A 15,213-nucleotide genomic window follows, 5' to 3' on the forward strand; every position below is an offset into this window, starting at 1 on the left:
TTTATTAGTGAAAAAGTTTTTAAGCATATTTAATTTGTCTCTGAGGATATGACAGACATAACACTAATCTGTAATATAAATCAGTTCATAAAGTAATAACACAACACCCTCTTTATCACTCTTTATATATATATAATATATATAAGGGGCAGATGGTTATGATATGACATGATTTGGACTAATGACATAGAGTAAAATTAATTGTTTACTTCTACATGTTGTCATGTGTGTTTTTTTCAGGTCTTGAAAAACCAGTTTCTGGCTAAACTGGAATGTTTCATAAGAAACACATACATACCAAGGATGCAAACTCAGTGGTGACAAGACATGCAAAAGGTGACAAGGCACGTGCACACAAGACCACCACTCCAACCCCCCCACCCCCAAACGCATGAATTTAGTATGCGAGTTAAATCTTTGCAGAGTACATAAACTTAGCATGCAAAGATCTTTCTTCTGTCTTGTTGAACAGATCAGTCAAAATTCCATTCATTCTGCATTTCCATATAAAGACTGTTGTTGTGTTTCTTATGAAAAATAACTCCGCACACCTCAGGAAAACTACTAAAAACAGGTTTTTCAGGAAATAGACAAAGATAAACAACAACAGATTTTGCCTGTATGTGAGAATCTGTTTGTGTGTCGTCTTTAATCACTTCACTTACACACACAAAAAACTCTTGGGTAGTTTGACAGTGGCAAACTGATAAAAATAAAAAAGTGGATATGGTAAAATAATCGGAATATCAATAAATAAATGTGTACAATACAGTGGATTATTTGCAATTTACACTGTAGGCTTTATGCCGAACGTCACATGCAAAAGCTGGAAAACTCAAGTCTCATCAATCCCGTTCCGCTCTTTCGTATGTGGTTTGATACATACAAAGCTCACGACATTATTGAAAATAAAAAACACAAATGTAACAAGCCCAATAAATCAAAGCTTGTGACTGGTATCTGCAGAGCCTCATGTTGGGTCTGAAGGTCTTGTAATGCAGTCTGGACTGGATTACATCTTTATCACCATCAGTTTGCTGCAAGAATGTGATATTCTCCTTCTTATCTGTAATAAACACACTTCAATATAAACAAAGTGCTAGATAGTTGTCATGTGCTGTGACAGTATTACACTTCATTCAGCGTTCATGCTGAGAGTTTTCCATAAGTCTGGATCCATGTTCCCAGAATGTTAACCTGACCTTATTTTAAGCGTATCATTAAAACATCATAACACAGTATACCATTTAAACGTGCATTGTGCCTGAGACATTAAATTAAATTAATAATGCAGTAATTATAACCAGTAATAAAAAACAGTGATTTCAATACATAGAGGATAAAAAAATCACGGTCAACAATTGGTGATGAAACTGTTTATCTTCATGTTGGAAAGCACATGAGCATCACTCATTACCTTCCAGAGCTGAGGACAGATTCATTACATGCAAAAGAAGCATGGGTGTCACACAGTAATTTTTGACGATCACTGATATCATAATAACATCATAGGTCTAAAAAATCATGATTCTAATATGAATTCACCATTTTTTTATTATAAACTGTAGAGCAGCTTCTCAAAGTACAAGCTACTCAGAAGGCAATAAAGCAAATTTATCACACTACTATTTTTTTGGTGACATAGTTACAATTGTGACAGTTCTGTAATGGCATTACAAAAGATTTCATCTTTGTATAGAAACAAACGTGTACTAGAAACTTTTACCTGGAATAAGTAAGTTAACTCTGAGATAACTGAGTGAATGTGTAAGTGGTTTAGACAAATTTTGTTGTACTTTTAAATAAAGTTTTCAACAAAATGGCAAAAGAAATGAGATCATCATCATTACCTTAACAAACCACAGTAAATGTGCACCACAATATAAACATGGTAAATATCTGGGATAATGATTCATTGTTACCTTTCACTAAATAATGACTGATAAGGTAAGGATATTCTCTCTGTGGTGCAGGTACAGTATTCTCTCTTCTGTACTTCTCAAAAATAATATTCATAACTAATGTAAGCACCAGGCCACATGAGCTTTCTGTTGAAAATGTCACAAATGTGTTGCTTGTCTGCTGTGTTTAATCACTGTTCGTAGGTATATTTCCCTGTTTATCATCGTGTCGCCTTAATTTTAAGACCAATTTTATCCACCTGTATCTTTATACATGGTTTACATATTGTTTTCTATATTTGCCAACATTTAGATAATGTACATGCTACACACACATATCACACACACACGTCAATGAAGACTTACTTTGGTGTTCAGAGTGAGATAAGAATGCTTCTCATATGTAGTGAAGTAAACACTGCTATTTAGCATCTACTAACCAGCGTTTCACAGAGACTTTTCTCAAGACTTTTTTTAGCTCTGAGCTTAAACCTTTCCCCAATACAGAGCTGAATGAAACGAGGTCAGTTCGATTAGGGGAGGAGTGGAATGAGGAGAAATGACATCAGAATGATTGAAGAAGGTAGGTAGGTTTCGCCTGAAATAATCGGACAAATTCCTTAATGATCATTTCAGAATCTATGAAGACTTCCCACATGTCAGGTTCAGTATGGGTTTGACCTCAGAGCTGAAATGAGATATGAACAACCTTCCTCTGTCACCTCACACGAATATAATCTACAAACACACACATGAACAGTGAAGTAGACAGTGAGTTAAAGTTATAATTTGTTATTTGTGTGTGATTCTTTAGACATTTTTGTTTATAAACACATACTTTATATACAAAATATATACGTTATATACAACTCCCCCGTCAACAGGAATGGTGGAGGGCCGTTGTGTGCCGAAAACTCCAGGGCCGTTTTTGCTTCCCAGTCCGCCCCTGATCTAAATCTTTGCAGTTGTTTGTGTTTAGTTTAATGTTTGTCACTGTTAATGTCTCCTTCAGGAGCTTCTGGAGGACCCGTGTCCTACAAATAAACATTTTATGTGAATAATACACACAGGACTCTTGATGCCCAACATACGTGAGTTTCTGCAGTCTGCGTCTTCCAGTGAATCAGAGAGCATCTTTACTCCGCTCAGATCCAGATCTTTTATATGTGATGGGTTTGACTACAGAGCTGAAGCCAGAACAGCCCGCTTCTGTCATTTTACAGTTAAATAATCTACAATCACACACAAAGAAGTGAAGTGGAGATTATCTGTGAAGTCAGAACGAATAACATCGAACCCCTTAACAAATGAAACACCCGATACATCTGTTAGTGCCCCAATAAAGATTTCGTTGTGTTTTATTTGATATTTTTTTGCTTCATTTGATTTTGAAATTCAGTTCTAAACATGTTGTTGTAGCACCACAGAACAAACATCTAGATGTATACAATACAGAGGAAAAAGCTTGCTGCGCATTGGCTCAGTTTTAGCAAATGAATTCTTTGGAATACAGACCAGTTGATCTCGTTTGAAAGAAGAGAATTAGCAGATTATTGCTAAAAAAAAGTTATTTTAGGTTATATTTATTGCAAAATAACATAAAATGTTTATGTTATTCTTTTATAAAAAAAAAACTCTTAAAAAAAACGTCATAAATTTCATAAATTCTGGTGCTCTACCACCAAAATCCACTAGGGGGCTTCCATTGGTTATTATAGCAAAACTAAAGAAGCCATGTTTTGGCTAATTGATTACCATTACAATAGCTTAACTAAGAATATCATAGTTTTAGTTTTAAGTGGTTTGTCGTTCTTTATTTTTATATGGCATGTTTTATATGGCATGTTAAAGCTAATTCACACTGATCCAACAAACGGCAAACTCCTTCATTTCTAAACTACAATAAAGGTGTCCATCGAATCAGTGTGAGTCAGCCTTAAAATGCATTTTTTAAGGCAGATGGGAGAGTGTAAGCATAGAAAAAGGACAATTTGCTTCAGTATATGCCACAAAAATAATTTATAATCCTTCTTCCTTTATTCACATGAAAACACAATGTCAAAAAATACAGAAACCACACAGAGATAAAACACACAAACGTTGCGGACTACAGAAGGAGGTGACTGCGCAAAACTTGTCAGAACTCTTATCAAATTGTGAAAGTGTGTCAGTACCCAGACAGCACTGTGACACTAGGGTAACGCGTCCGGTGTGTCATACACTTCTCACGGTCGATGAGGAGGGAGTTGGTTTTGCAGGCGATGTCTTTTCCCAGAGCGAGTCTGATCTCCTCCAGGTCTGATAAAGATGTGCGTGCTTCATACAGCTGCTGCTGCAGGGCCGACACTGTACCACTGATCTCTGACACTTCCCCTAACAGACTACACACACAGGGTAAATGTGTGTCCGTGATCCCCAGTGGTGACTAATGAAAGATTCAGTAACATGGTGTATGTACCTGAGCTGAGGCTGGTCTCTGCAGAGCTCCATGTTGGGTCTGAAGGTCCTGTAATGCAGTCTGGACTGAGCCACTCTGAGCGGAGCTTCTTTATCACGCACGGCTTCCTGCAGCAACGAAACGTTCTTCTCCTGAGCCCCAATCTGCTCCAAGATCTACAATAAACGCACCACATGTCAACGCTCTCGCATGTGTAGGCTTGTATGTAGAAATAATACAATGCCTTGTCTAAAGAGTAAAAAAGTTCTCAAATAAATGTAATTGTAGAGGGACTGATATTTTTTTCAAGTGGAATAAATACAGCATTCATGTCACTTTAAGAACTACATGATGTGTGTGAATGCAGTGTTGCCTGTGCTAGCTGTAGCTCCAGTTGTGTTTTGGCCTGGTTCAGCTCCATGCAGCGCCGAGTGAACGCCTGATCTACAGCGGCACACTGCGCTCGCAGGTCCTCGGTCGTGTCCTGCAACACCTGCTCAATCATCTCCCGCAGGGCCTGGCTCGCCCCTTCCTCTCTCTCCGCCTGCAGCAGGTTATTATGGGTAAACTTACTCCACGCCCCCTGATCACAAACCCTAAAAATGGAAGTGAAAGATGTTTTGAATTTCTGATTTTCTTAGTGTTGGGTATGTCCACCTTTTGATTTTATAACAGAAATGGTACCATGCGAATCTTGTGCGTTTTTTTTTTTAAAGAGTTAACATCGCCAATGTCACACAATTGCTTAGATTTAAACGGCCTCCAAGATTGTCAGTTATGCCGATGTAGTGTGTGTGATTCATACTGGTCCTGCAGCACGGCTGAGCCCGGGTGTCTTTGTGTGTCCGTGCTCATGTTGTTGTAGCGGCCGCACCGGTCATCTAGACTGTAAGCCTGGTGTTTATCAGACCAGTCAAACTCAAGGGTCTGCTTTGCCTCCTGGTTTAGCCTGCAAAAAACAGACAGACACCTTCTTACTAATATTAACAATCCCAACTGCAATCTCAATAAATATTATTTAAAGTATTTATTCATCTAGAGTATAGAATTTTTAAATAATTGAAGAGATTTGTGACGTGCATAACCAGTTTACATATACTGTAAAAAATGATTTGTTGTTTTTTGATGTTTCAACTTAAAAAAATAAGTTACCTTGTTGCCTTAAAATTAAGTTAGTTCAACTTAAAAATATTAGTCAACCCAACGAGTTTGCAACAAATTCATTAAGTGAACTAATATTTTTAAGTTGAACTAACTTAAAATTTTAAGGCAACAAGGTAACTTATTTTTTTAAGTTGAAACAACAAAAAACAACAAATCATTGTTTACAGTGTACAATAACCGACTTAATCTGCTTGACAGTTTGCTCCAGAGTTTTCTTCAGCAGGGCCTGAATGCTTCTGATCAGCTCCACCTCCTGTTAGAAAAATGCATCAACTATGTGATCAATAATAATAATAATAATAATAATAACATATACAGTATCATTATGTTGGCCTGACAGTTCCAACATACTTTGTGTTTTAATTACGAAAAGTTATTATATATTTTGCTTTTTTTTCAACTTTGAACTTTGTTGGACAATTTGAAGAAATATTCATGATACAAAGCTTCAGACTTTTCAAACGAATTTAAATAAAGCTTTGTCAAGCTAATATCCTTATATTTGTATGTAAAGCTATTTGTGTTATGATCTCGTGCAAATTTATTATTCATTCCCTATTCCCCACTTTTAACATCATACATCACAATTTGTATATCATATTTTCATATAGAGCTTATTGATAGTAATGTGACTGTCAACAAATAGCCTACTTCTGTTTTTCATGCAAGCATAGGCAAACCTTTTCTCATTTCAGTTTGCAATACCTTCAGCAGCTCCTCTTCCACCTCGTCCTTCACCAGATCTGGTCCGAAGCGTCTCTCTCGGCAGGTGAGGTTATCGGACGCGATGGCGAATGGAATCTCCGTGGCGTCCAGTGCTTTTTCCAGCCGCCGCCTGGAGCTCGTCAGCAGCTCCGTTTCTGCAGTCAGCCGCTCGATGAAGCGCTCGAGTTCGGACCTCCAGCGGTGGGTGTCCTGCAGCCGCTCGCCCAGGTGTTTGGTGCCATCGGTCTGAGTGCGTAAAGTCCCGCTGTCGGTTTCCGCCTTCAGCGCTTTGGACTCTTGACGGATCCTCTCCGCGTGGTTCCGGTCCGCAACTGCCCGGTGTAACAGTGCGGAGTTATTTGCGAACCACTCCTCGGGGGAGTATTTAGCGCTTCGGTAGCCTGCTGTTGCCAAACCGGCGGATGTACCGGCGTATAGGCTTTCCTTGACGGCGGTGTCCGGTGCTGGAACCGGCGGCTGCGAGCCATTCTGCGCCACGGCCCTGGTGTCAAAATAGGGTCGGGACACCAAAACTTCGGATGACATCCTTATTACGAGTTATTGTATATGTACATAAATAAACTAAATCAGTTGTTAAAGATGTATCGGCTCCTCCGGTTGCTAAAGATGTTCAGCTGAATGTTTGCGTTAGCTGCGTTACCTGGATACCGCAGGTTGCTAAGGACGCAGATCCGCTCTACAGCACAGTCCACTGTCAAATAGCGTTTAATAAACTTGGTGTTTTTATTTTTTAATAACTAAATGTATGGACTATTACTGTATTCTCTTTATTTTTTATTCGTTTATACAGTACAACTGTGCTCACAATTTTACATGTTGTTTTATCACTACTAACTCCGCATTCACATATTAAAAACGTAAGACACTCCAAAGTAATTTACAGAACATAATGATCATTTTCTGATCCCACTGGATCTTAGCCACAACATATGTGATTAGACAGTAAAGAAAACTTAACATTAAACTCAAAGAGTCAAGAGCCAGCAAACACTGATCACAATAATGGTGATTTGTTGAAATTTCAACATTTTTTCAACATTAATTGCAGGTGCAAAAGTGATATTGAAGTGATATTGATTCAATGCAATTAACATTGACAAATCAACTATTTTTAACATTGATTCAATGGTTGCTTGCTGTCTGGGTATCCATGTGGAAAGGTACAATATGTGTGACAAGCCATAAAGGTACAAATTTGGCACATTTTTTCTGAGAGTGTACATGAAATATTAAAGCGATTATTCACCCCAAAATAGAAATTATGTCATTTAATTACTCACCCTTTCACCCATTTCAAACCTTTATGACTTTCTTTGTTCCACAGAGCACAAAAGAAGATATTTTGAAAAATGTTATTATTTGGACCACATTCACTTACAATGGTTTTGTGTCCATACAATAAAAGTGAATGGGGTCCAGTGCTGTTCGGTTACCAACTTTCTTCAAAATAATAATATAAAGAAAGTCATGCAGGTTCGAAATGATAATGGGTGGAGTAAATGATGACAGAATTTTCATTTTTGAGTGTACTATCACTATCACAAGACATTTATTACGAAATAAGCGTTTCGTCACGTTTTAACTCGACATTACTTAACAGGATGTTCCTCGGCATCACTTTACATCCTGTTTAGTGTTTTGTAATGCCCCTTTTAAAAAAATAACACCATAATAACCTCATAAAGACAGAGATGTTTTAAGAAAACACCAGCCAATATAAGTGATATTCATATATGAATACTGCAATGATTTGTAGTGTTTTAGTGAGTTCCTTTTTCAAACATGCCATGTTTGCTTTAGAAAGATAGGCGCCCGTCACAATTTCACAGGACGGTTAAAACATTAACTTTAACAGTCAGTTAACACCCTAAGCTAAGTTTAAAAAGTTTGTACTAGAAATGAGCCCCACAAACATTTTCAAAGCATGCTGTCTTAACGGGCAAAAATAATTTGACTTTAATTTAGGCAATAGGACGATAAATTGTAGGCTATCGTGGATTCTTATCTCATGGGCTCAATCTTCAATGTAATTAACCTAGATAAATAGAGGAATTTGTGACTTTATCAGCGATTGAAGTCAAACTCCAGACGTGAGATCACGTGCTCTACACAGTGCTAGAAGAAAGAAAGCCTCCTGAGAGGTCTGATTGTATGCAATGAGATGAGCGAGAAGGGTGGAGGTTTAGAACATGGGAACGCTCCAGACATTACACGTTATATTACACAGTTTACAATCTCACAGAGAAACAGGGAGGACCATAATGTGTTTACTCAGGATGGTGACCATTCTCTCTCTCTCTCTCTCTCTCTCTCTCTCTCTCTCTCTCTCTCTCTCTCTCTCTCTCTCTCTCTCTCTCTCTCATGCTTCCACTTACAGTCATTCAAATTGATCCATCATATTGTTAATGACTGACTACTTCCAGGAATTACCTGATTCATTATAAACAGGGTCAAACTCAAACTAAAGTCATATAAAACAAAACAGAATCGAAGTGCATCCAGTTTCAGTGTTAATGGAAACGCACCTCTAATGTGGCCGGTCACATTAAAGCTTTATGAGCTATAGATGGCTATGAACGGATGGAGTAAACGTGAGGATGACGCAACTAAGGCCCACTCATGAGAACAAAAGAGAAAAACTGCTGATAAGATCATAAACATAAACTGTGTCAAAAGTGTAAACACACAAAATATAACCTGAAGGAAATATTACAAACAGCAAGAATAAAGCAGAGAATTATAAGACTAAGTGTTTTTCACAAAGTATTCGTTTTAAACTGTATTTAGATGGTAAAAGGATTATCCATAAAAATGGATATGGTTGAAAAAACGTTGTGAAACAGACAAACGTTGTTAAACAGACAATAGTACTCTTTATTTCGCACACTCTGTCATGGAAACATACTGTATGTTTCCTGTAACTAACCCAGCTGAAGATAACCCTGCCCACACCGTTTACTCTCGTCACACACTCTTGCCTTTGTAAAATCACACAATGACTCACAGTTCTCTTTTATTTCTTCCGCTTATGAAAAACCACAGCCACATCTCTCTCTCACACCTCAATATTCGGCTGTAAACTTGCGCTCACTTGTGAACGTACTCGTGAACATAAACCACAGTTCCACGCTGACAACAGGACATCACAGGTATGTTTCGTATATGTATAGATTTCTGCATAAAGGTGAAAACTTCTGCTGAAAGGATATACTGTTGGGTATATAGCGGGTATCTGAGGCTGATTTGAAATTCCAAGTCAGTACTGCAGACTAATAAACAGAGTACATTTACTTTTACCATGTTTTCATTGACAAGGTTTGATAATGGAGAAAGAATCCACTTCGCCTCTATATCCTGGTCCTCAGGCAACCCAAGCAAGCGTGAACTTCCCTGGACAGCAGACGGCATATACGACTCAAGCAGGTACACTTGTGCTATGCCTCCATTTCATAAACAGGAACAAACATCCGAACAATTAGCAATAGCAGTTAACTCGTGTGATTCCATTGACCCAATGTGACTTGTGACAATGTGAACGATAGTTCGCCTAAAAATTAAAACTCTGACATTTATTCACCCTCATGTCACTTAAAACCTATATGACTCTTTCTTCTGTAAACACAAAAGAAGATATTTTGAGAAATGTCTACAATTCGTACAATGGAGGTCAATGGGGGCCAGTGTTGTTTGCTTAACCACATTCTTCAAAATATCTTCTTTTGTGTTCTGCAGAATAAAGTCATACAGGTTTGGAATGACATGACACGTAAATTAAAATTGGGTGAACTATCTTTTTTAAGAACTTTAAAGCATTAGTACCAGATAAACATCATCAAAGAACATGGCTTTGTTGTAACAACTGTTCTAATCAGTATAATGTATAATGTAAACGGTTAGTCAGATGTCACGATCGATGGGACACGGCAGTCAGATGTGTGTCCCCTGGAAACAAACAGTGTTCAGATTGTGCTTTATGATTTCACTAACAGGCAACAAATATTACAAGACTTTGGCCTTATAGTCTACAATTCAGTAGGCAGGTAGCATGATATGGGGTGTGTACTATGAGCAAGATAACTTGCATGACTCAATAACTATGAAGAGAAATTATGAACAAAATGATTCATATTATGAACAATTATAATTAATGTGAACTAGATTATTATAATGAAATAACTGTCTAACTTATTTGTCATTTGTTAGACACACTGATAAAATTATTGCTGTGTTTACAAAAAGACAGATGTGTAACCACACTGTAAAACTTTGCTGTAATTTCGCAGCAGGTTTGCCAGTAACTTACTGTAGATTTAATGTACAATTAAATAATTAAGTATAAACTTACCTAGTTTATATATTTTATATAATAAAATTTTGCATACTTCGTATCTTCGAAGAGTATTTAGTTTGATCATATTTATAAAAGACAGATACAGCTGTACCATTATTTCTGGAAAAAGTCGAGCTCCTGGAGGCGGAACTACAGCATGAGCGCACAATGCATCATCTTATTATCCCTGTTGATTGACTATAAGTTTGTGTTGTTTACATTATGAACGTACACACCTATTGCCAACAAAACACAGACATGTGACTTACTTTGACTTACCCCGTGCGGTTCATGTCCGGCATCATTCCGGCAAACTTTATCAGTTTCAAACGATCTGCAAATCCAGCGTTATATCCACCGTTTATATAACATTCATCACCCAAATGCAGTGAACAAACACAGCTAAAGTTCCGTCAGCCGAGTGAAGAGGCATTGATGGGCGTGATCTTTCTCACACTGGCTGGTTGACGCGTGGGTGTGCTCTTTCTCTCACGCTCTTTCGCTCGTTGGATGACACGTGGGCGTGCTTTTCCAGGAGAATTGCCCGATAAGGGACTAAGAACCGTTGTTACGAAACGGGAATCCATTTTCGAAAAAAACTTTCCGAAACCTGGAGGAGTGAATCGAGCACAGAGACACTACGTCATACGTTCAACTCGTTTTTTTGACAAGTTGACCATGTTATGCATGAGAAGCCAGCACGTTTAATAGTGTAAAGAAGTCTGAATGCATGAAATAGTATGTTAACTCCGCTTTAAATATCTCCCTTTCTTCATCTCAGTACTAAAGCATGAATATTATGGTCAAGTGAGAAGAATCAATCCATCCACAGTTTTTCATCTTTGCATTCTCTGACCCTTTTATAGATCCGTCAAATTCTCTTTACCCCCCTCCACCCCCATATGGATTGGGAGGTCTACCCACTAATGTCCAGCAGCCCATGGCGGTTCCTGTAGGTGAGTTTTCAGCAATAAAGAACCATCCTCAGATATTTACCACCAATAGCAGGTTAGAATAAACTGCATTAATTGTCATTAACTATTGGAAAATGGGCCTCAAAACTCACTTTTCAAACAAGCTCTGATCATGATACCATAAACTCATTATCTGCGATTGCCAGAACATTCTGACTATTTATTTATTTGTATTATTGTTTGCTATAAAACGGTGTAGCGTGTAATTTCAAATCTACTGGTGCTTTTTATTTCAATAGATATTGTGATAATATCATTATCGTATATTTCTCAAATTGCATGATTTGAAAAAAAAAAGTTTTTGAATAAAATAAGCATGACCTTTAAATGGACAGTTCACCCATAAATAAAAATGTTGCCATCGTTTACTCACTCTCGAGTTGACTACCATTGACTACCAAAGTAAACATTTTTGGGTGAACTGTCTCTTTACCAAAAATCTTATATTTTAGAATACAATTTCAAAGAACCCAAAAAATACTCAATGGCCTTTCCAACTCAAGAATTTTCTATGTGGAGTTGAGAGATGTTGTTTTCCTAACACTAGAGGGCACACTTGCTTGCACTATCTATTATATTCCATATGTAGTCTAACACAGTGGTTTTCAAGCAGGGAGGCGCAGAGGTACTGCAGGTGGGGCGCGACGGTTCCCCGAAACTCCAACCTTTGGAACTCGATCGCGAATGCACGGAGGAACGCGATTGCAAGTTCAAGGAGGGCAATGTTCTGTCTGAAGCTGAGCGGCCGCGCAGACTCATTGTATGGGTGCAAATAAAGACTGCGCACAAAAGCTTAATATCTACAAAGTAAGCAAACGTCCACTCAGGACGCAGCAGCAATTACCTCTGTCGTGTTAAGAAACTCAGGTAGATCATATAAGTATGTTTGTCTTTCACACTGTAATTTCAGAATAAGCGCAAGATAACCGTCTCTCCCGATGAGTTCAAAGTGCATGTGAAGGGAGTGGCGAGCCATATAAAAAATGCCTTTTCATATATTTCTGAACTTGGACGGCTGTTTAAAGCTGTGGACAGTTATTAAATAAGTAAAGCGCTATTTTAGACAGGCAATGGACACCAGACCGCGTACTGTATTATAAACTGCGAATAAACTCGTGTTAAAATCAATGAAACGCTCAACGTTCTCGTGATCTGGCAGATAAATACTTTTGGAATAATTCCCCAAATATTCCAATGGTTCACAATGGTATTTTAATGGAAACCATTAATTTCTTTATATATATATGAAGAGCTTGGTTCCAAAATGAGATAACTCATGAAAAATTATAAAATCTTGTTTTTTTATTGTGCATTCCAATTCATATCAATCAAACTGCTATGGGTTGCCAAACAGGAAATAATTATATAAAATCTGGATATATAGTTATAAGTCTGAATATACCGTTATAAGTTTGAATATATAAGTGTAATCCTGAATATATATTTAAAAGTTTGAATATATAAACGAAAATCCCGAATATATATTTATCTCAATATAAACATGTTTATTATCGGGCATGTCATTAGACAGACATTAACTGTTTTTATTTTTGTTTTAATGAAAAAGTAGGCACAATATTAGGGCAAATATTGCACTATTAAATTAAAAGGTAATGTATTATTGGAACAAACTGCTACTTTCAAAAGGCTGTCCATAGTGCCAGAAGGTCCCCAACAGCCCTTAACTGTGTAGTTTTCGGCAGAATTAGTCATGACTGAGAGGGCTAGGAAGATTGTTAACAATCTGCTGATGAACCGTGATTTTATTGACACTTTAGCAGCAGCATGTGATAGACAAGAGACACGGGGACAATCGCAGGGTACATCTGTCCATCAAACTACGGAGTCAGAGATGCGCTCATATGGAAGGCAAATCCTGCCAAATTTAAATAAACAAATTAAACAATGAAAATGAAAACCATATTAACAATTTCATTATACACAACTGCGCGCACAATATGTGCCAAAATAAAAATAAAATGAAATGATTTCATTTTCACACTGACAATGCATTGTCCCTGTCAAATTGAAAAAGAAAATGCAATTGGTGATTTGACATTTCATTTTCCATAAAATCTCGAGGCAAGACTGCCAATATGAAAATGAAAAGGCAAATGTAAAAAAGAAATTGCAAAAACATTTTTACAAAGGTTTTTTATTAATGCTCACGCAATAATACTAACACAATTCAAATTAAAATGTTAAAAAGTTTGATTTTCATTTTATGCTACTTACACAACAAAACAAAATAAAAACATGATTTTTGAATTTTTATATATATATATAAACCATATCTAACATATTTGACACATTATCTTATCTATCCTCAATGTACTGTATGGGGGGTTCTTTAAATGGGTTTACAGGGGGCAATGTAAAGGTTGAGAACCACTGGTCTAACAGATGCACGTGAACACATTTAGTTACACAGGTGGTGGTGATGCCCACTCTCACTGAAGTACCGGGTCGCATTATCTGTCCTCACTGCCATCAGGATATCATCACGGAAACTGAACACCTCAATGGTTTGCTCACCTGGTTAATCTGCGGAACCCTCGCTGTCTTTGTGTAAGCACAATAACTAAAAAACCATTAAGCCTGCAAGAGTACCGCAGAGTATAAAAGCAAATAAACAAACCCGCATATACAGTACTCTGCTAATGGGTTATGTCTGCTGTGTTCTCCCAGGTGCTGGCCATGCTGTTGCATCCCGTTCTGTGTGGACGCATGCAAGGATGTAAAGCACAGCTGTCCAAACTGCAAAAACGTCATTCGCCTTTACAAACGAGTGTAGCACAATCTGCACTAGAGAACATGCGGTACCACAGGTGAACCAAGATGTGGTTTTGAAACTTTGACTCTTTCAAACCTCGGTATACCTTGAAACCTGTATTCGGCCTATGCCTAGTTGTAAACAGATTTAGCATGACTATGATTTGACGACTTTCTGTGAATATGGTGGGAGACTGAATGTTTGTCTTTCTGTTGTCTATAGCTCAATAAGTTCATTAACTTCACACCATACATTATTGGTAAAAGACAATCAAAAATATAACATGTCCGAATATTTCCTACAAATATTAGTATATTGTATATTCATATATTAGAATATTGTCAGACTGGCTAATTTAAGATACCAGCAAAAAGACAAACAAAATGAGGAAAGAGATGATACATAAATAATTTCGTACAGTACATGTCAAGATAATCAAAAGATGTGCCTCCACTACCAAGAATCACAATGATCTAGGATTTGAATCAAAGTCTTTGTGATTTCACTGATATGTTATGTTGGGTATGTAATTGTGCCATCTCTGCAACATAAAAAACAAACATCAAAATATAGAGAATATTAATATAAAACAATATCATTTACCTTGCAACATTTTGCACATGTAATACCTGTTTGGACTGTGAAATAAGAACGCTATCTTTGCAAACCTATCAATTGAACCAGCAATAAATATTTGCATGTGGTGATAAGTTTCTAAGAATGTACGATATTTGTAGATGACACCACGTGATGTGCATATGCCACAGAAATGAATATGCATTGTACACCTATGGCATCACATTATAGCAAATCGTGCTAACTTATACATTGTATGTAAACATATTATCTTTGTATTTTTCTATTGACGTTCAATAAAAAAATGCATTGTACACCTACATCATGTGTTC

General features: G+C 37.2%; 2 protein-coding genes across 3 annotated transcripts; one reads left to right on the top strand and one right to left on the bottom strand.

The window, feature by feature from the left end:
• Positions 1 to 3,916: 3,916 nt before the first annotated feature.
• Positions 3,917 to 7,687, bottom strand: tekt4 (tektin 4). 2 transcript variants are annotated; one of them, XM_057326742.1, is made up of 7 exons: positions 7,607 to 7,671; positions 6,208 to 6,709; positions 5,685 to 5,755; positions 5,144 to 5,287; positions 4,712 to 4,934; positions 4,360 to 4,514; positions 3,917 to 4,282 (listed from the first exon to the last, which is right to left on the bottom strand). In XM_057326742.1, exons 1-7 carry the CDS (start codon positions 7,621 to 7,623, stop codon positions 4,069 to 4,071), a joined length of 1,326 nt encoding a protein of 441 aa, XP_057182725.1. In that variant the 5' UTR covers positions 7,624 to 7,671; the 3' UTR covers positions 3,917 to 4,068. The 2 variants fall into 2 exon arrangements, with proteins under 2 accessions (XP_057182725.1, XP_057182726.1); XM_057326743.1 differs by having other exon boundaries at positions 6,208 to 7,687.
• A 1,543-nt stretch (positions 7,688 to 9,230) lies between these two features.
• On the top strand, positions 9,231 to 15,204 carry si:ch211-202h22.9 (uncharacterized protein LOC559480 homolog). Its single transcript, XM_057326735.1, has 5 exons — positions 9,231 to 9,377; positions 9,544 to 9,651; positions 11,425 to 11,514; positions 13,956 to 14,100; positions 14,221 to 15,204. Exons 2-5 carry the CDS (start codon positions 9,552 to 9,554, stop codon positions 14,324 to 14,326), a joined length of 441 nt encoding a protein of 146 aa, XP_057182718.1. The 5' UTR covers positions 9,231 to 9,377; positions 9,544 to 9,551; the 3' UTR covers positions 14,327 to 15,204.
• Positions 15,205 to 15,213: the final 9 nt, after the last annotated feature.

The sequence above is a fragment of the Triplophysa rosa genome, unplaced genomic scaffold (genome assembly GCF_024868665.1).
Source record: "Triplophysa rosa unplaced genomic scaffold, Trosa_1v2 scaffold124_ERROPOS303670, whole genome shotgun sequence".
In the NCBI taxonomy this organism is placed as follows: domain Eukaryota; kingdom Metazoa; phylum Chordata; class Actinopteri; order Cypriniformes; family Nemacheilidae; genus Triplophysa; species Triplophysa rosa.

What these genes read in the sequence shown, in the direction of transcription:
- tekt4 (XM_057326743.1), bottom strand. Translation starts at nt 6,753, where the DNA reads ATGTCATCCGAAGTTTTGGTGTCCCGACCCTATTTTGACACCAGGGCC. An exon ending in TGGAAGAGGAGCTGCTGAAG is followed by an intron (nt 5,756 to 6,207) that starts GTATTGCAAACT and finishes TTTTTCTAACAG; the next exon opens with GAGGTGGAGCTGATCAGAAG. An exon ending in CAAACTGTCAAGCAGATTAA is followed by an intron (nt 5,288 to 5,684) that starts GTCGGTTATTGT and finishes TGTTTTTTGCAG; the next exon opens with GCTAAACCAGGAGGCAAAGC.
- si:ch211-202h22.9 (XM_057326735.1), top strand. Translation starts at nt 9,552, where the DNA reads ATGGAGAAAGAATCCACTTCGCCTCTATATCCTGGTCCTCAGGCAACC. An exon ending in GCCCATGGCGGTTCCTGTAG is followed by an intron (nt 11,515 to 13,955) that starts GTGAGTTTTCAG and finishes GAACACATTTAG; the next exon opens with TTACACAGGTGGTGGTGATG. An exon ending in GGAACCCTCGCTGTCTTTGT is followed by an intron (nt 14,101 to 14,220) that starts GTAAGCACAATA and finishes GTGTTCTCCCAG; the next exon opens with GTGCTGGCCATGCTGTTGCA.